The following is a 22,672-nucleotide window of genomic DNA, read 5'->3' on the forward strand; positions in this document are numbered from 1 at the left end:
CGCGGCGGACAGCTACGCGGACGTAGCTAACCAGCCGTGTTTATAATTAGCTCAATGTTACTCGTTCAAGATTTTACATAAGTAGGACCGATCCGAGTTAACCCTGAAAGCGGCTCTGTTCACCGGACGCATATGCGACCGATCTCCCTCTTCGAGATCGATCGGGAATCGTCACTGTCTGATGCGGCGAAAGAGATGACTAAGAGTTACAGTCCGGAATACGCGAAAAATTAAATATCTTGACTGAATGAAGGGGTAAAATTGACAATTTTAAGATATTTAATCTATAATTATTAAATGCATTTAAAAAACGAGAAAGTATAAAGAGTAATCGAATGTTAATTTGCATTTAATGCATTAAAGAGTTTTTCTTCAATGATATTTTAGATATCATAAAGATACAGAAAATACAGAAAGCTCTCACGACAAATTAATTTAATTTTATTTCGCGATCGATTATTATTAGGGTCTTGCTATTATACAAATTTAAATTCTAATACGACTCTCAGCTTTCGTGAACAAGACAGCATAAGACAGATTAATTACGATTAAATACAATTAATCATTTCTCCTAACAAGTGACTTGCACGTTTTCTCGCAATATTTTATCGTTGATTCATTCCACATGTACAAGAAATCATCAATGTCATGTACACGATGACAGATCACATCACCATCCGTGTCTATATCGCGCTGGGCAAGCATTCTTAATTCGGGCCAGTCGTTTAGTATAAGTCTTGCAAGTTTGACAGACACGCCTGACCGTGGAGACTTCCTCCCGGAAGGAATGTCACGTACGTCGCGAGAGGCAAAGACCCGTGATGAATCACATATAAATAAGCCAGTACTTAGAACCGACGTTGAATTGACATCCGTCAATTCGACGTCGTACACTAAAATGCTCTTAACTTGCACTAAAATACTTTTTAAGTTTGAATAAATAAACGAACCTTATATCAAAAAGATAGCTATGGGTTTATGTGTATTTTTAAAGAATTCTTAAATAAAATATATATACAGTGTTTACGTTTTTTATTCGTGTCAGAAATGAAAGATATCTGACGTCAACTTAGATTTTTATGAATATATTTAGAGAGGAAATCTTCATATTATTAAAAAAAATATTTTTATAAAAAAATAATAATTTAAAATATAACGATCACAGTTTGATTTTATATTTTATTATTATATATATATATTAATATTCTGTTGCAACCTTGTCGGACATTATCATTGATTATTCCACGGGGGGAGCATTAGAGACGTGCAAATTGTAGAGATGCAGAGAGAGGCCATAGATAAAATATATCAACTATATACACAGGTAATTTGACAAATTTTAATCAATTAAAAAAAATTTTAATCGGCAAAAAATTTAATGATCAGCAAATATTTTCGTTCGTCGATATTAAATTCTCTCATAAAAATTATATTAACAAAACACTTTGTATAGAAGGTAGGACGCGATTTAAAATACCTTATTCATTACGGAAGTTCGTTTTCCGAGCGTTGACGTAAGCGCAACACCATTAAACATGTGGGCGAACGAACGAGTATAAAATGAGTAGGGTTTAGATAACTTATTGTAGAGTAGTAGTAGTATAGAAGCAGTCACCCCCCGCAAATGAAAGACTTGGCTTTCTTTACTCTAGTCCCTCGCGCCCCTTTTCTCTCTCATGCACATACGATAATAAACAAATTTATGAAGCAATAGTGTGCCCGCAATGCAAGTATATCAAGACAGCGTTGGCAAGGATACAAAATCATAAACTTTACAAAATGAGATTATGGAAGAATGAACCGGAATTTGCTTAAATTAAACTTGAAATATTCTCGGAAGTATGTAAATTTATTCTATTAAAACCATTTTATATAATAATTTTCGAGCACTGATTAACAACATATTTGATCTTGTTAAATAAACAATAAATTTTGTTAAATAAAACAGAGAGAGAGAGAGAGAGAGAGAGAGAGAGAGAGAGGGAGAAAGAAATATAATAATATAAAAATTTTATAATAAATATAAGCTTTTTTAAACTAAAAATTTTTTTTGTTAGATATGTGATATTAGATTATTAATTTTTATTGTATTTAGAATAATTTTTGAATTTTCTTAAAATTTGTTATGTCTCGCTATATTATCTCAAAATTAATCCAGGATTAAAAGAAATTCAGGAAGTGAATTTATGTGTACGCGTCGTAGATTTTTTAATTTTTATATGATTGAGAACAATTTAGGACAGAGTCTGTGCTATCCTCTTACAAGTGATTGAGTTGTGACGATAATTTTCGGATGCTGATAATATCGTTAGACGTTGAAAGCGCCTTCAACAGCAACAGAACCTTTCTGTTCGGCGAGATAGAAGAGAGAGACGTGCGTGAACTGCTCTTTGATAATATCCTATAAATTTTGACAAATGCATCCTGTTGACGATGATTTAAAATTATCTTGGCAATCTCCTTTTGAAGACACCTCTAACGAAGTATAAAGTTGTGCGGGTCGTTTAGTGTCATGTCTTCATTCTGTCACTTTAAAGAAAATCAACTTGAAACGTTCAATGACTATGATTAAATATTAAAATTGCGTGGAATATCATAGTATTAAAATATAATGGAATTATTTTACAAAGCATCGCACAAAGATTAAATTAAATTTATTAAAATAGCCTTTGAAATCGCTAATTATTTTTTTGTGTATTTATTTACGCGTTAATAATATAATATTAATTATATTCTCTGAAAATCGAATTATTAAAATTAAAACGTCATGAAAAATTATTTATTAAGGAAAAATTAACTCTGTGTATATTTTTCTCTTTCTATAATAAATCTATTTTAATTATAAGATCTAATAAACATTCTTGTCTTCGGCGAAAAAATATTAAAATGACTATTCCCGATTCTTATCTAGATATTAAAAAGTGAATTCAATGTGATATAAAATAAGAGTAAAATTTATGACTGAAATAATCGAGTTGCAATTATTAACGCATATAGGTATATCAAATTAAAAGAAATATATACTCGAGAGACGAGTGGCAGACTTTTCATCGGTCCGTTAGTATTTGAACTCGTTTTAGGATACGTTATGATCGATGGCCTGTTCTGTCTGACAGGTGGTTTCATCATGGTTGTTTAGCAGTTCATTTATAAAAATCGTTATAAATAAATACTGATCTCTCTCTCCTTCTTTGTATCACAGACGCGCGTGCCCCGTAATGTTTTCCGGTTCTATATTTAGATCGGCACCTCTAAAATTCGCGTTAGTGGCAAATAAAGCTCAGCAAAACACGTGTTCAACCTGATAAACTATTAAATAGCCTTTTCATCATATTGTCGCTATAAAAACGGTGTGATTGTCTGAACCGTCAAAGAGGCACAATATAACTAGCGATATTTGTGCGCTGTACAAACGATCGCTATTTTTCTGTGCTTTTTCCGTATGTAAACAAGGTGTGATATACATGCAATAAAAAATTTGCAATAAAATAAATATTTGCAATTTCTTATTGAATTGGCAAATGATAAAATTCGCGAATTAATTCTACATTCGCCGAGATATTGCCTTTCCTAGAATAACTACATTCCTGTTACACTTCTATGTAACTTTTTCCGGGTTGATGGATCTACTAAGCAGACGAAACCCAAAACATCGAGCATGAAGAAACAGTTCTGGCCTAATGATGCTCCAAAACACCGCTATATCGCGGACCAGATTTTACGTAAGACTTTGAGTTTCGGCTAATAATAACGCCACGCTTTGAACCGCCGGTCAGAGTAAGCGACGAAGTAACAACGTCTATTTTCGTTTGCTATAATGAGAGAATGCTGATAGCGCGGATGTTTCATGGGGACGGCCGTCTAACTGATTCTGACAGTTCAGCCTTTCGACAAGCTCGGACGATATTAGTCCGTGTTGCAAAATTCAAGGACTGTCTGTCAGCTTATGGCGCGTATGTCTGTTTTTGTTATTCGATACGCCATGAACATATATTTATTTAATCTCGATAGGTGCTTGCACACATCTCAGAATGCATTATAGCCGATAGGAGTATATCTCTTATTCAGGGCAATCCGGTTCTGCAATTTACAATGAAAATACTCTGCAACATTATGAAATTCAATATTGAGAAAAATAAAATAGTTTAATAATTAATTTAAATAGTTAATTAATAGTTAATGTAGTTAATTTAAATTATATTTAATATTTGAAATGATAAAATATATAGAAGCTGAGCTACGTTTACTATGGTAAGACGTTATTCACTATAACACTGTTAATAAAAAAAAATCATATGTAGTTGTCAAAAAATTTTTACGAGAAAGTTGCAGATAATTGAGCGAGATAAAGTACAAATATTTAACTTTGCTATAATTTATAATTAGAAAATGGATTCAAGAAATATAAACTCTAATTTGTACGAGATATAATGCTAATATACTCCGATTGTGCATACCAATATTGAGAAACAGACTTGCCCGCGCAAGTATTTCCAGAACACTGTTACTGAATTATAATCGTTAACGTTGCACGGCCATTGATGTATTTAAAATAAACGTATTCAAGGCACTAACTTTCGCGATAAAATGTATGTGGCATCGACATGTTTATCCAGATTGCTCGTTGCTTCATCTTAGAAGTATATTGCGACGAAGAGATCTTCTTGGAAAGCACCCGCGCCTTTATGACACACTTTTTCGCACTTATCTTCGATGTTCCGAACAGTCTATTCTCATCTTTTTGTTTCGCAACAAAAATTTTGTGAAGTTTGTGCGTGTCAATCCGTTTGATTGATCACGAAAGTTTTTGACACGACGGAACAGCCTTATGTATTACTTTTTGCACTTATTATTGATTATATTTATAAATTATAAATGTGTGGCAAAACATTCAATATTATCCAAGAAACTTTGCATTCTAACTATTTAGTTAGAACATATTGTATATATTATATAGATATAAAGAATTTCGTTTAATTATTTTTGTGCAACGAAATTATCTCATTATTTCGTCCTATGTCTGACTTAATCTACACTTAACTCCTTGAATGCGTAATGAGTATAATTTCCACTTTTATATATATACTAACTTTTATATATATATATATATATATATATATATATATATAAAAGTATAAGATACACTGTAAATTATACTCTAACTAAATTATTTGTTTCATACTTTTAATAATTTTACAAAAATTATAATCGACAAATCTCGAAAATTAGAGTGTGATTTCTCCTCTTATAGAATCGGAAAAATATATTAATGCTAATTGATATGCATCTGTTATCAGAAAGTCTGCTGTATATTTTAATATTATTTTTTTAGCTGAAATAGATCGAGAGCCAAGCAATTTTGTAAAATAGGCACTGCTGCTATTAAAGAGTAAAATTGGAATATCCTATATATAATACTTGAATTCGTCATGTTACATTACACCTTGAGCAAGTCTGCGATCTCGATGTGCGTGAGATAATCGAATCTGGACTTGGCAAATTCAACGAGATGACGCGATATCTCACGGACGGATACTTGTACGTTAAATGTATTTAGGATTCGAGAAACACAGACCGTTGACCCGACTCTTTCTCCTGCACATTCTTTTTTCGTGCCTCTCAAGATCCGCTTATACTTGAAACGTCGCGTAATTTTGCTGCCATTCGGGCACGATATAACAGGTCTCTCTGTTAATGGATTCGCATACAACGAGTATATTATCTTGACGAAAAATTGTAAAACACACATTGCAATCCCGGCGATCAATTTTGTAAAACTTGAAAATTATATTTTGCAAATCTACAAAACTTTCAATTATTTTTCTACAGATTAAGTAACTCAAAAAATTGAGAAGAAGATATCTTTCCCTCTCTTACTCGTGTTATCTCTATGAAAAAAATTAAGAATAAGAATAAGACAATTTCTCTCAACGTATAAATATAAAGAATGATTGATGAAAAATATAAATATTTGAATTATATGCTGAAAAGGGGATACTTGTATTATCTCTTTGTTGGAAATGCAAAAAATATTGATTAAAAGAAAAATGGCCTTTCAAAAACATATTGGATAGGAGAATAAAAGTTTTCACTGAAAAACCTTAATCGCGTTAATACGAGATGGCCAAAGAACAAATCTCTCAACAGATTGCTCGCGATGAATTGTCCTCGAAGTTGTACCTGATATCGCATTTGGATATCCGCCAATCAACTATTTTCGTTCTTGAAGAAAACGTATGTCTTGTATAATTCTAATAAGAATAATGCCACACGAGCATGGTCGAAGTTATTTATTTATAACTGAATCTGAATTCGATCGTGTTTTAATTCCTAAAAGATACTCGATTGTTTTAACAATTTTTATCCTGATATTTTTTATCTTCATGAGTCTTTCTAGCTTTATTGAAAGGTTTTCAATTTCTGTATATCGATCTGTCGAAACACAATGTTTTTAAAAATTATTACGAGTTACATGATACTTCTTCATTTTAATCGATGTTAATTATTCCTGATTAGAAAATAATTAATAGATTTTTCGAAACATTAACCATCATCTTAAAATGAAAATATAAAAGAGGGGATAGCATGTTATTATCTTTTAAATTTGAAATTTATATATTCCTTCAATCGTAAGTATAAATAAGAAAATGATTCAAAAATATGGATTATACAAACCTCTGGAAAAGAAGATTTTTCTGAAAATAATTACTTATGATCTATTATTGCATTTATCTAATCATTCAATAATTCGATAAAGGTGATAGTAGATTATAAGTAACTACTTTCAGAAAAATTTTCTTTTCCAGGGGTTTGTGTAATCCATATCTTTGCATTTTCTTTCGGATAAATATTTTCAGAAAAATTTTCTTACGATCTACTTTTAATCATTTAGTTGCTTATTCTATCTTCGAGTACCTTGATATCCTAAAAAAATATATTCCTGTTATTCTTAAAAAAGAAAAACATTCCACCTATCCATCCTGATCTATCTTTTTATTTATCAGCTGTACTCTCTCAAAGCCAGTCTATACGATATATGAACCGCGAAAAACCATTTCAGGATTATAATTTTCTCATCCAGGGTGTCTTAAAACTATCCTTCTGTCTAAAAGTCTAAATCAACCCGTCCTATGCTCTCAATAATCGAAATGCGGGATGCTTCAAGCGGCTGGACGTCGTCTCATCTCCTCTTATTTTTCTCGCCGTTTCTCGGCTCTCCGGATTCGAAGGTTAAACGCGAAAAAACGACGACGACATTCGCAGCAGCCGCCGGGACCACTGGCTTCCGGCCAGAGATAGGTTTTTCTTTGTTCATCGTCTCGCCACCAGGTAGCGACGTCTACGGACTATTTAAACGAATTTCGCGGCCCCTCGGTGCTCGTTTTGTCAGCAGTGCAGACGTTGCCCCCTTTTGAATGTTTGTTTGTTCCGATTCCCTCTTTTACCGTCGCGTACACGACTCTCCTACACGTCGTAGAAGGGCCCAGTCGAGAGCGGCACGTCGACGAACGACGATGCACATCGAGGAATAGTGAGGATCGAAAGAGAAGAAAAAAAAAACCAAAGAGAGAGAGTAGTGTGTAAGGTTTAACGGGGGTGGTCCACACCCCCCCGCGACACGTCCAAGTGAAAAAGTTGAAGACTTGAAGACAGAAGTAACTGGGGTAAGTCCACTTGCCGCGCAATCGTGGGATGCAGTTGCATAGTGTTCTTCGTGTGATCGCGCGCAGTGACGAATCCTCCGTCTCCGGAGTGGCGAACGCATAGGAGGGAGGAAGCGCAAGTGTAGTGACGGAAATGTCAAGAAGGATTAACCCGTGAAGGATCATTATATATCATTATTGTGATTGATCTAATCGTTGTGAATATATATAAATCTCGATTCACACCGTCAAAGGGTCGATGAGTTACGTTGAAGGATATATGTAGCTCTACAGTGGAATTTGGCTGGCAAAATTGATCGATTGCGCAAAATTTCGCTCGTTGATATTGGAATGTAACTCGAAAATCTCGGGGAATTCGGAAACGATTCGGTAGTGGATTGTTAATAGAAAGTCCCTCTTGTCAGTTCAGAGTACGATGGCTTTTAATTACTTTTGAATAGTTTGTCAGACAGAAAGTGTCTCTAGAGATATTAGTAAGCTGCATGAATCCCGGATTTGCCTGCTATTTGTAGAATCTCACATGTTTTCCTCGCTGTGCAGAATCCAGAAATTCTGAAACTGTACGCGCGTGTGAATTGAGTAACACATCTGTCAGAATGTTCAGAGATCCCTCCTTAACGATTTTATTAATATTTTTAAATGACTAGCTCCGAGCATGCTTTAGAGCATTAGTTTCCAGAACTCCACGTTTTTTCTAGGAAAATATGAGAGTTTCAATGAATATGCAAAAATATCCAATTGTTGAGAATCTAGAACGATCTGCATAATAATTTTTTTTACATTTGAAATAGCTTGTATCCATTTCAACGGATATAAATAATATTGCATCCGTTGTTATTTAAAGAAACATCAAAATATCCAGCTAGATTATTTATAGAAATATCATTAAATTTTATTTTAAATAAATGGAAGAAATCCTTATTGCGGTCAGAATTAAAACGAACGATATGAAGCACCTGTTCTGTTACATTGTTTCGGAGTATTGCGATATAAGTAATAACGCGGTTGCATAATAAGCGCTGGCGAAGCAAAATACACGGAACAAAAGTATGCTGTCATAATAATAAACTTGCATCGAAAAAAAAAAAAACCGATAAAAACACCTGCGAAATCACGCCGAATGTCCTCGATCGCGTATGCGCGAAAATCTTATAAAATTTCGTTAAATTATAACACTCGTCGCGCATATTACGCGACCTATAATAACTAGAGCCAAGAATTCATTTTAGTTTTTGTAGGTCACCGCTGCGTTGGCGCGCGCGTTAAACAATTTTCGCGGACCGAGAAATTACCTCGACTCGACGTCACGTAATTTGTGCAATCCTAAACTATAATTAAACGCCGCGTTATAAAACATCACATCGCGGTATATTACGCGATGAAAGAGGGGGCACGACATTTAATGAAAATAAATCCACGCGTGTTAATAAAGGGGATAACGCGCGCGGAGAAAAAAATATACTATATTATACAAGCTTATTATGCGTCCCCAAATTTGCAATAAACTAACATTTTAATCCCGCAGCGGAAAAATTAAACGTTAAATGTTTTAAAGCGTACTATGCGCGGACAGGTATTATCTCCTCTTTTTTTTTTTTTTTACATTTTTTGTACCTCGAATTCAATTTTTGCTTGTCGTACGACGGTATTTTTAAAAATTTCGAAAGGCATTTTGTTATCTTTGGCGATGGATCTCAAGGCTGAAATACGTGATGGATGATTTCATACGAAGGAACATGCTAATGCGTGCACTGTCCGCAATGGAGCGAAAATCGAAACACGCATTTATACGCGCCAACATTAGCATATGGCATCATGTCACAATAGCATAACATAGAGACATCGCCAATATTAGAGGACATTACCTCTCGATTGATGAAAAAGTCAAGTCAATATGCAATACGTTTCTTTGTGTAAAACAGTTGCTGCCTTCGAAGAACAAATTAATGTCAAACTATAAATTCACTTGGATGAATTTGCAACAAATTCACAATTTTGTACTGATTATGCATCATACAAATTTTTTTCATTAATCTCTATAATTTAATAATTTAATAATTCAATATAATAATGATTTCAAAGATGTTAATGCCCGATATTTTTATTAAAATTTAAAACGTCCGTAGATACGCGAGCAAGCTGTTTCTATAATTATGCACCGTGTTGATAATTATATAATACTTCATATAACATGATCTCTCAGCAAGGAAAAAAATAAGTTTAATAATTTATGAACAACTCTCAAATATAAAATTTATTTAGTATTAATATTCGCATCGCATGATTTTAATACATCTCTAGAAGATTTATCTCATCCTGACAAGCGAATTATTTGCATAATTGGGAAAGTTATATACGCGATTTTATACAAGAGAGAGAGAGAGAGAGAGAGAGAGAGAATATTACTTTTTTTCGAGGATGGGCGATCCAACGATCCAAGGATTACTTCATATCTATGTGAACATTCATTACATACAAACTCGACCTCTACTTGTTTGCCAACAAACGCGCTACGTTTCTTATCCTTATGGCCCGTCCAACATGTTGCACCTCGTCTTCAAATAGATTCTACTAATCCCCACGTTGGTGCACTCACCCAGTTCATGACTACAGGTCTGCTTTTCTCTGCAGTTGCACTTTTCGCATTTTCTGTGCTTAAAATGGAACAAATGTACGCTCATGTTTTATTAGAGGATGCAGCTTGAGAGGGCCTTCATGTTACAAAACATCTTCATTAAATAAACGTAACTTATTCAATTTAAATTTTTCTAAATTAGTAAAACATCTTCCTTTCATCGTTTCCTTTATGTTGCAAAATTTCTCAAATATATTTAAAAACATTTTAATTATTTAAATAATATATGCATTTCGCATGTTAAAAATTTAATTTTGTACTGCGATTTAATTTTGTACAAGAATTTTTCATCTCAATTTTTATATAACTTAATAATTAAATAATTGAATATGATAGTGATTCAAAAATATTGATGCTTGATATTTTTTATTAAAGTTAAAACATCTATAAATACGCGAGAAAACTTATTTAAACAATATATGCATTTCGCACGTTAAAAATTTAATTTTGTACTGCGATTTAATTTTGTACAAGAATTTTTCATCTCAATTTTTATATAACTTAATAATTAAATAATTGAATATGATAGTGATTCAAAAATGTTAATACTTGATATTTTTTATTAAAGTTTAAAGCATAAATACGCGAGAAAACTCTCTCTAGAATTTATACAACGCAGCGTGTTTGTTGGTGATTATTACTTCACATAACGTAATTTCAGCAAGGAAAAGAGAATAAGTTCAACGACCACTTATGATTATGAACAATACAAGTTCAACAACTCTCAGTCCTTATATAATCAATCTGACGTATCCTTTTGAGGAGATTTGATTTCTAATATAAATGAGATTAAAATAGCACAAAATGAATGTCTCATAATTAATCAAAAAGTTTGACAACGAAGAGATAAAAGAGCAAGTTCCACAGACCGATGTCTCTCTTATTCCGCAATATCGAAAATTAAGAAACCACCCTCTCGGATCATCCTTAGATAGGACGGGCAATGCGCGGGAAGGAGGAGGGCAGGAGGCGCGATACCGGAGATCGGGAGAGAGCGACCTGATCTCTGCCAAAATAATTAGGAAGTCGTCGTCGAAGATGTGCTAAAAACGTCCGCTCGAGCACGCGCGCGCACAATTTGGCCGGCTAGTCGCGTCCCGGGCGCTCGAGCGAGCTGGTTGTCCGGACAGAGTCCTCGAGAGAGAGAACAGTCCTCAGCGGAGAGTATCGTGGTACCGCAGTACCGCGCGACCGGTCACCGAGTCCGTATCTTTATCTGTCGCGGCGTGTCTGTCCTTCAAGGACCAAACTGATGCGAGCGGTTCCCGCTCCGTCGAAGGGGATACTCAGCTTCGAGAGGGTTAGTCCTGTCATTCGCGATTTCTCAATCCTCAATCACGCGCGAAACAAAGGGGGAGAGGGAGGGAAAATCCTATCATAAGTGCTAGCGACAGGATCAGTATACAGAGAGAATTTTCTCTTAGAATTTACCCTGAAAATTTTGGTGATCGTGGGACAATATGGTATAGAAAGAATTTTATGAGAATTTCTCTGATTAATATATTTATTACAATAAGAATAATAATATCTATTGCAATAAAATACAAAACGTGTTTGATTAATTTTACTAAACTGCATAGTAAAATTAATCAAACATTTTATATTTTATTGTAATAAATATTAATCAGAGAAATTGTCATAAAATTCTTTATGGTCCATAATTTTCAGGGTAAAATCTAAGAAAAAATTCTCTCTGTGTAGTATAATGGCTAATTAACACGCGAATTTTCGTTAAAATTATGATTGATCATGCTTATAAATGTGATTGACAGAAAATAACTTCCTTGTAATCGCGATAAAATATATGCATCTTGAAGTACAGGCCTTATTATTATATTAAGAATTAAATATACATGGTATATTTTGATTGGCAAGCGAAAAATTGCTTAAAATTAAGATTGTAATCAAGTCTCGCGGTTGAGGATTGAGTGTCCTTCGTTTCGATTAAGTTGCTTCACAAATTTGTGCCCTGGCCTTGAATGTGAATATACAAGAGATACCCTATGGGAGTCGTATGTGACGTGTGTAATTAACCACTTGTCATCATTTTAGCGCAACTGCCTCGCTATGACCGCGTTTTGTCTCAACTTTTCCAAGCAATCGCGAGAAGAGTTGACGTTCGCATTAATTAAAAAGCGTATCGTGAGAATTGAATACGACGTGTTTAATTAATCTTAAAACTTGTTGACATTTTGGCGGGCTACTCGTTCTCAACGTGTCATCTTATTTTAATTTAAGAGTAGCATGGATGATTAATGTGTGTCTAATCAGTAAACAAAATAGTATGACAATATCACATATCTATATCACATTAATTATTTTTCATTCTTCTACGTAGTTGGATTTTTAACTCTTTTTTTCGATTGCTTACGATTTTCCAAGTAATGCAATAAAAGCAATAAGTTGATATCAAAAAATGTATAAATAATTGTCAGGATCGTGTAATTAATTGTCTGCCAGCAATCGATAGATTTTTCGTTCTATTTGCGTTGTTTCAAATATGCATGCTATTTTAATTGACATGGCAAAAAATAGTTGAGATTTGATATTTAAGGAAAATGTTATCGCGGAATTCCGCTGTGGCACGTATAATTAATTATCGTGTTACCTTAATATTTTTAATTAACAGAAATTATAATAGAAAGCTAACATTTTGTAAAAATGATATTAGCGTGAAAATTATGGATATGTGTAATTAACAGCTTGTTAATAACAGCACATTTTAATTAGATACATGTTGCCTGAATTGTGTATATTATAAAAAAAATAGACAATGTTACAATGTTTTATTTAAACTGTTACTTTTAATTTTTCCAAGCTTCTAAATCGCCCAAGAAATATTTAAAATAAAAAAAAAAGAAATATCGCAGCATTCAATATATTTATACTGTTTGTGTTCTAAATCGAATAAGAAACATTCTTCAGAGACTTTTGTCTAAATTCCAAAGATAAAGGTCCAAGAAATATATAAAATACATCTCTAAACAATGTCCGAAATATCCGGCAAATTCTAAATACACTTTTTAGACATCTTTTGGAATCTTGCCAGCATTTTAGCAAGATTTTGAAACGCTCTTTATTCCAACCTTCGCGTCGCCGCGAATTTGTAAATTAACACGGGGAGTTAACAACCAATAATTATGGGACGATGGAGGGATGTCAGGAGAATGATGGACGTGTGTATTTAATCATTCGCCAGAATGTGTTCCCGTGGAAAATATGAATAACCGAGGCGAAGAAATTTCGCAGAAGCGGCTTCGCAAACGAGCTTACATAAGGCTGTGGCAAAACTCACCGAATAAGAAATATTTTATAAATTACGTATGCAAATCAATTTTAGCTGAAAAAAAAATACGATCGTAATCCTCGATGAAATCGAGCCATTTAAATGGAATAATATAGTGATGTTTGTTTGTGAAGGTTTGAACTTGACTCGAATTTTAAAATCGTGTCGCGTTAACCTTGAATCGCGAGAAAAAAATTTAGATGCACTATTACATTTGTACGTGTATTATGTGTTTTATTACCGAAGCTATCACCAATTCTCGTATTTCCTCTGCTTCCATTATCATCATTTATTTATAATTCTGTCACGGATCGCGATTATCGCTTTTATCTAAACTCGTTTATGCCTCATTGATTTAAATCATATAAACTTTATATCATATGTCACACACGTGTGACTGTGCTAATAATAATACATATCACACATACCTTTGCTGGGATGGAACGAACGTCTCGTCTCGACAATGAAATATTTGAGGAATCTGTCTTCCTCTTGGTTGAAAAATCAGCTGGTGGACGACGCCGTGCGTAAGAGCTTCGAAACAGATGGGAAACGTCAAAAGTTTCTTTCCAGCAATTTCTCGTTATTCACGAACACCGATCTTTCGCGGTCGCCGCGAAAAATTACGCGAAAGGGTTAAGGTTCGCAGTCGCGGTTACGCTTGAAGGCGGGCGATTATTGCCGCGACGCGGCGATTACGTAACACGACAACACGCCGCGAGATCCGTCCCGCCGGGAGTCTTAAAATACGCGCCAAGGAAATAGCCTAGCAGAAGCCTGAAAATAGCCGTACACGTCACTCCGCTCGGCCAATGGCGTCGCTCCACATGCTCTCTGTCCGCGTCAGCGGGCCGCGTCCGGACGCGAAACGTCAGGCTAACGCGGTCGAGTTCGTCCGGAAAATTCGTCCAACTCTTTCCGAAATCCACGCGGAACGTCCCGGCGCGAATCGATCGCCGATCGGGTCCGCGGAGTCCTCGGCTTCGCCGAGGAAACGGCGAAATTAGTCTCTCGCGACGCGCGGAGACGCGGCGATTAGTGCCTGCGCGCGCCGCCAGGCGGCGCCGACGCCGGCGCGATGATTCGCCCGATTCGCCAGTCATAGGCATAGTCATGTCAGTCTCGCGGAAGCGGAGGTCAGGTTAGCACAGTTGTTGCATTAGTTCATCGTTACGGGAAAAATGACGTGCCTCTCGTGCATCCGCGCCTCGTGATAGCTCGCGCGTGCGATTCGAGAACGGCAGGCAAGCATCATCAGCAGAGTAAGCACCTCGTACTTTTTTTTCTCTCTCCTTTTCCTTTCGTCGGCCTCACCGGAAGGAACCGGACACGGGGAAGCGGCGTCGCCCCTCATCGTGATTCTTCGTAGTGAAGTTCGCCGCCGTCGTCGTGTCGTCGCTGACGCGGCTAACCTAAATATTCGGCGGCCGTAACGTAATTTTCTCAATCTCTCTCTCTTTCCTGCCTTCTCCGTCTCACTCTCCCGTCTTTCTCTCTCTCTCTTTCTCTCTCTCTCTTCTCCCCGCTTCTCTCTCTCGCTCTCTCTCTCTCTCTCTCTCTCTCTCGCTCTCTCTCTCTCTTCCTCTCTCTCTTCTTCTCCGTCTCTCTCGCTCCACATTGACACGTCGTCATCAACGATAGCCGTGTGTCTGTCGCGCGTGAACGCGGGCTTCCTCGCTCCGTGTGCTTATAACGCGAGCCAGAAATACCGCCGAGGATAGCCGTATAGCGAGCCGCGAGTGCATGTCGCGAGGACACGTCGCGCTCCAAAGTGAGTCTAAACCAAGTGCGCGCCGCGCTTGTTCCGTCGTCCTCGTCCTCGTCCTCGTCCTCGTCGGCGGCGACGAGTCGTCACGCTCATCCATCGTTACGTTTCGTAATTTCGCAAGGAGACGGAACAATCTCGCCGTGGGACGATCCCCTGCGTCTCGACGACATCCTCGGTATGGTTGAAGTTTATTTCTCTTCTCTCTCTGTTTTTCTCTCCTTCTCTGTCACATCCGTTTCCGTAATACGCGCTAGATTTGTGCGGTGGAATTCCCGGTGGATTTTCCTCTCTCTTTCTCTCTCTCTCTCTCTCTCTGGTAGCGAAGTCTTAAATTTAGTTTTCAAGTTGTTAAGGTTCAGTGTACCAGCAATGTACAGCGTAAAATCTCCTCGTGTTTTTTCAGCTGATTACATTGTTGCTAAGAGTGTAATCTGGAAAGAGATAACGACGTTTGGCTAAGGATTAATTATGTGTACCTCAGACTGGAAGTCTCGTAGATCGAGATGATAAAATTCTCGATCATATTGTATATGATTTATATATATATATATTTTTTTTTTAAATATAAGATAACTCTAGTGTAAGAAAACTTGATTAAAAAAAAATTTCTTACACCGAAGGCTAACCGAGTAATTAAAAACACATATTATATGGCAAAGATATAGAATTAATTTGGAGCATTAATATATCCAATTCTGTATATTTATATATGTTTGAAATTGTCGGAGATGTGTGTTAATATTAAAAGCAGAATACACAAAAAAAAGATATATAAATAGTTGTTGATATAAGAATTTATGTAAGTTTTTTTTTGTATGAACGTATAAGATAAAAAAATACTGTTTTTTTCCTGACATTTAAAAAAAAAGGAGTAAAGTATCAAGCAATTTTGTATCGAACATTTAATTATTAAACCTGTAATTTTAGATTCTAAAATAGTTGGTAATTTTATGTAATAGAAGATAGTACTTCTATCTATTCTTGAAAACTAATTAAAGTTATCATTTCATTCACTATGATAGTAGGTTCTTATACTGATTGTGAAATTTATATTATTTTTTATATCTACTCAAGATTTGTTTAGATTAAAGCAATTTTTTTGCAACTTAAATCTATTTGCTCTGTACTTAACTCTCCACTCTTTATTTAATAACTATATATAAATATGAAACATTTTATTTAACAAATAATTTTATTCACTTTCAGAAACTGTTAGTGTGAATGAACGTATACAATCACTGAGAGGATAACATTAGTGAAGCATCTACGAAGCAGTAACCATGGAAGACGCCCATTGTAAAACTGTGGACGAAGTAGTAAATTACTTCAATGTCGATGCTGACCATGGACTGTCTCCGGATCAAGTCAAGAGAAGCCAGGAGAAGTATGGTCTCAACGGTGAGTAATTTTTTTTCTCTACATTTTGATCTCTCTTGTGGAGCATTCGATATAGATTCGCGGATTCATTTACATGCATCTGACACAATTGAAGAATCCCTGTCCACAAAAGGCTCACAGTAGCTCTTGTAATATCGTATAAATTATCGCAGTTTATAAATCATTCATGAACTTACTCGTATCATTTGATTTAGATTGATTTACGAAACAAAGTCGAGAAGTATAAAGCTTGGAATCGTGTATCTTTATCATTTTACTCCGTCTTGTGGAAAGTGAATCACACATTCATTGATATACAATGTGTATAGTTTCACGATATACCACGTGTCTGAAAATTATCTCCGCTTCCCAAGATTACGAGCTCTCCACTTCTGATCAGATTGTCTCATTTATTTCCCAATTAATTTATACACAGAGAGAATTTTCTCTTATGCGGGGTCTACAATAGAGTCGTAAAGTCGTAAGAAATTAACCAATCACAGTCGATTATTCTCCTCACATTCAACTGTGGTTGGTCAATTTCTTACAACTTACGACTTTATGACTCTATTGTAGACCCCGCATTAGAATTTATCCTGAAAATCATGGTAGTCGTGGAACAATATGGTATAGAAAGAATTTTAGTAAAATTAATCAAACATATTTTATATTTTATTGTGATAGATATTATTTTTTATTGTGATAAATATTAATTTAAAAAATTCTCAAAATTTTTTCCATACCATATTATTATCCCACGATTACCAAGGTTTTTTAGGGTAAATTCTAAGAGAAAATTCTCTCTATGTGTAGCAAGATTTTAGGTCGACATTGAGAGATAAAAATTTTTATTGACTCGATTTAAATTCATTCGCGTCTAACAAATGAAACAAAAAACAAATTTATTTTAATTTCGCACGAAATCCACGGATGAAAGACACGATGCTGCTACCCTGTGTATGCAGAAATTTATTTTATTTCACATTATGCGTAGCACGCGCGGAAGCGATAATCGCGTGGCGCTCGTGAAAATACATAATCGCGCGTTCTGCTCGCTAGGGTCGAAAAGAGTCGATGTAAAAGTCGCTTTATCAGCCTGGGTATGTACGTACGTCGTCATCGTCGTACGAGTATAGTTGTAGGCCACGCGTGTTGCCTCGTCCCCACCATCACCGTTTGCTACTTCCTCGTACACGTGTTCCAAGTCTGTAGTTTTCTCTCACTGTTGATTACTTATGTATCGTTCGTAAGATCCGGTTGTGGAATTGTTTTTCAACATTTCGCCACGTCTATACTCTATACACACACGTGAATGCCATCATCCGCGTGCGTAAAGAAGTATCCGTTTCGTAATCTCCGCGGTTTGATTATCATCGATTAGCACCTCGAAAATTTAATTCCGTTTGCGTTTAATGAAAAAAGTTGACTTTGCAGAATTCACATAGATTCAATTTAAACTGTCTATAGATGAAAAAAGAAAATGGTTTGAATTCTGTGGATAAATTTATATCCGAGATATATCTCGGATAATAATCTGTCAAAATTTCTTTTTCACCAAGTGTTCGGTGATCAGGACAATCATTGTAAGATTGATTTAACCGTCTGATGCATCTCTCTCTCTCTCTCTCTCTCTCTCTCTCTCTCTCTCTCTCTCTCTCTATATATATATATATATATATATATATATATATATATATATATATATATAATCTTCGTTTCGGAAGGACTGCTTGTATATGACGTGCGTATCTGTCGATGCTTTACAATAACGTAATCGGGGACGTTTAAATCATCGACATTCCAATTTCCGTCGTTGACATGAACCATTCGATCGAATTTCTATATTGTATGCGTATATATACATATATATATATATATATATATATATTTCGTAAAATTTGCCGAATCGTGCAAAATTCAACTGCGCTTCAAATTTGCGGAATAACAATAATTCTTTCTAACAGTATCGAAACTATTTTAATCTCCTTCGATAACGATCAGAGATAACCTACGAGATTCATTAACATTTATTACATTTATTACAACACAGATATATCTTAATAGGAGATTTATTCTTTTAACTTCTTGTTATACAATTTTCACTTCGTGTAAAAATAACTTGGAATGATAATCAGATCTTTATGGTAATATCGCACATGTAAGCTTACATGTGCGATAACAATTATGCGAAATGATATGAGCCACGGAATACATAAGATATTTAAATATATATTTTTATTCTTTCTTCTTTCTCTTCAAAACATCAATATGTATACGTCACATAAAAATAACTTAAAAATAAAAATAAAACAAAAATTATTTTTTATGAAGGTCGCCTTACAATCTTATCGGTTTACAGTACGGTACAAGTATCTCCATTTACTAGTTTTATATTTTGCTTTGTATATTATGTTTTTTTTAAAATATAAACTTTAAATTGCAACTTTGTTTTGAGATTGATTTTTTAGATCCGTACATAAAGTTAGAGATCCCGCGTTAAAGAATATTTTTTATCAGATATTGACAATAAGTTTCTGTGTTTAAATTAAATTGAAAAAAAAATCTTAATTAATGAAATAATTGAATAATTCGACGAAATATCTACACGTATATATTATTACGTTCTTCGTTTGACTTTATAACTTTTGTCAGCTGCAAAGTCTCGTTAATTCCGTCCGGCAATCGTGCGAAGGAGGAAAGGCGAGCACGTGTCTCGAACAGTTTATTTTTGCATAACGCGTCGCTAGTTAGCACCCCTTGAAATATCGGATGTCCCCCTCTCTCAAGTCTCGGAGATCGAGCATCTAGAACTTCCGATAAATAATCAGCGTGACTTATGACTATGATACCTTTTTTATCTGCTTCTTAAAGATTTTCGTGTAAAAAATTGAAGTCTGTTTTTCGCAGTTTGGTCATAAAAATGCGATTAAAGTGTATTAATTAAACAAAGTGAATTTAAAAAGAGGCATGTTGCTAATTTTGGATCTTAATCTCAACTTTTTTACGAGTTCGATCTTATTATCGAATAAACTGTCTTCAAGTAAAACTAGAAGAAAGATAAAATTAAATAAAAAGAAGAAATACAACAAAATTTAATTTAAAATTATTGCAGAATTTTAATTAGAGATTTTATTACTGCTTTTACAGTTTTATGGTTATGGAAAATAGAGGCATTTTTCATTTTGTTCAATATACGTAATATTAAAGATAAAATTACACTGTATTTAATAAAAATTTATTTTTATTATTTATACAAGTATTTTCTTAAAAAAAGGTCTAATTAATCCTTAAATTATTTTAAATTACTACAAAACAAAATTATCTCTTATTTATTGAAAATGTTTGGCATGTTTATAAACAGTAACTTCCTGAAAATGATCAAAGATGGACGAAATGCGATAATTATTACTGACTTACGCTCATTATCATTTGATTCTATGAAAATGCATCATCGTTTGCGTATGTACACACCTATTCGAAAATTTCGCTGTTATTCGCAGTAAACATTATAGCAGAGCTACAAAATAGGCGAGTGCTCGGCAAAGTATCGTCTTTCGTTTACGAAAATAAAATATAGCGAGCAACAAGAAAGAAAGAGAAAGAGAGAAGGATCCATCGGTGTAGTCGAATTTTATAGTTAGACATTATCTGGTGTGTTCCGTCGCTATTTTGACACATCTCTATCGTTGCGACGTGATACAATTGTTTTTAAATAACATAGTTGTCCCAGAAAATCATAACTGCTTTTAAGAATTTTTCTCGGCTTAAATTGCGATCGAGAACGCGAGTTTCGTCGCATAAATTTTTTCATTCAAGTATTTTGATTTGCTTTAGATTTAAAGTTTGTTAAAGTCCTCTTTTCTTCAGATTTTTAGATTAAACGTGTCGGAAATTTGAATTTGTAGAGTTTGTAATACAATCGCGACAACAGTTTTTCATACTTTGACTTGTAAAACATTAAAGTTCAGGAAAAAACGCATGTTATATTGAGGAAAAAATTGTTTCAAGATAATTCAAGATTAATTTAACATTAAACATCTATAGATAGATTATAATCATCTTTTTTCTTTTGCGATTATGCATCCTGCAAAGTCTGCTTGATATAATCAAACGATGACGATTGTTTACCGACTTGCAGCAAACATTTTCATACGTACTATCCAACGTGATTGAATGGCCTTCGTTATCTGCATACTATAATAAAATTCGTCCTCTTCCGATGAAATCAAGTCCTTTCTAATATTGACAATAATATAGTTAATCTTAAGTTAACGTTATTATTCTTTTCTTCTTATTACTTCATTATCTCAATTTTGAAGAACGCTATAAAGTTTCACGAGCATTATTATTATTAATCGTTCCTTCAATTCAATCTAAACAAAATTTGTTTTATACAAAATAATGCGTGTATTATACGCAAAATATATATATATAAAAAAGTGAAAAGTAACATCTCACTTCATGTATGGTGTATAAGTAATCGTACTAATGAACTTGTAAACATGCCGGATGTTGGGGATACGCTTCAGTTTAGTTTTGAAAACTAGTTGCAGAAAATTGCTAAAGCAGAGTAGACGCATGTAATACTTTAAGATTCAAATCGACCCGGTAAATACGGCCGTGTTGCGAGTTTGATGGATAGCGTAACTCGATTTCACGTGGTCAAGCGTTGCATCTGGCAGGTTGCATGCAATCACTTGATGATTGGCATACTTGTCCTGATCATGGATTTTGAATATCACTTTGTTGGTGCATATCAAATGCGAATTTAGAAAATTGAAGCAGGATCTTTTTACGTAAAAAAAAAATGTCTTCTCGTATATATGTATAATCGATCGCTATTGTATATATTATGTCGAGTATTACGTAAAACGGAGGCGTAACTCGTTTCTCGATACGCACAATATTGTATATTAATTTTAATTAAACAGGATGAAAGGATAAAATTAGAAAAAGGAAGAGATTTCTCTGTGGATGAAAAAATCTTAAAAATTTTGCCAATCGGATTTTAGAGATTTAAAAAAATATATTGGGGGATGTGTGTTTATTTTTCGATTAAAATTAGATATCCACGAATTTTGATCAAAAGTATGTATTTACATTAGTGTCGTATTCAAAATGATTTGGACGTTTGCTTCGAGATAATGCTATCTTTTATGGAAACTTTTATTATGATTTTCATCGGATAAGTATGAGTGGGCAGACTTCGCATTATGATAAAGAAGTATCGTTGCGTAATGTTATACATGCGCCAATTGTAGAGTGAATTCTAGATTTATAGACTTTCCGTCGTTGTTATTTGCAGAAGCGTTTTGTACTCGGTTTTGTAATAATAAGTTACACGTGGCCAATTTTGTGTAGAACACGTGCGAAATATGACAAGCTTTATTTATTGTCGACAGATATGCTTAATTAGTTGGATATATATTTCATATTTGTTTATTTACGAGAAATACAAAATTTATTTACCGATGAATTTTTCACATTATACGTTTCTAATATATTTTTTCGCGGAAATGTCACTCACAAGTAAATACAGAAAGGAGGAAATCCCGGAAAATTAGAATGCGATAGTGCTGTTATCAAATTGTTTATCAGAAATACTTCTTTGTAATATAATCTATAAGTATACTGACATTTTTTTTATTTCCAAGATGATTGCAGTGCACAGGTTTGATTTATGATTCCATGATCTTTATTATCGGTCAACTTGCCATTATAAAGTGCCATTTAAATAGTAATTGATCTTTACGCTATTTAAACATTTGTTTTCTTATTTCATTTTTTATCAGTCCATCGCGTCACGGTTTTAATATATTTATTACAAGGAATTATCACTATACAAATGTTTAGAAAGTTATTAAACTGATATTAGAAGATTCTAGTCGTTTTCGTGTATTTTTTTTATTCGCTCGTTCAGAGTATAATATCGATTTAACATA

General features: G+C 34.3%; 1 protein-coding gene across 7 annotated transcripts in view; it reads left to right on the plus strand.

Annotated features, from left to right (window-relative positions):
* Nucleotides 1-7,361: 7,361 nt before the first annotated feature.
* Nucleotides 7,362-22,672, plus strand: part of Serca (ATPase sarcoplasmic/endoplasmic reticulum Ca2+ transporting SERCA) — a 43,219-nt gene continuing 27,908 nt past the window's right edge. For 5 of the 7 annotated variants that reach the window (XR_014425248.1, XR_014425247.1, XM_083036998.1 and 2 more), the window contains exons 1-2: nucleotides 7,362-7,664; nucleotides 16,560-16,751. Coding sequence is in view for 5 of the 7 variants with exons in the window: in XM_083036998.1 (XP_082893124.1) it covers nucleotides 16,634-16,751 (118 nt within the window). In the remaining 2 variants the exon portion in view is untranslated. Of the gene's footprint in view, nucleotides 7,665-11,398; nucleotides 11,600-14,876; nucleotides 15,529-16,559; nucleotides 16,752-22,672 lie in introns of those variants that run through there. The other 2 variants (XM_083036995.1, XM_083036996.1) reach the window with 2 other exon arrangements.

The sequence above is a fragment of the Prenolepis imparis genome, unplaced genomic scaffold, assembly GCF_030444845.1.
Source record: "Prenolepis imparis isolate NDT839.2.m4 unplaced genomic scaffold, iyPreImpa1.0 SCAF_4, whole genome shotgun sequence".
Taxonomy (NCBI): Eukaryota; Metazoa; Arthropoda; class Insecta; order Hymenoptera; family Formicidae; genus Prenolepis; species Prenolepis imparis.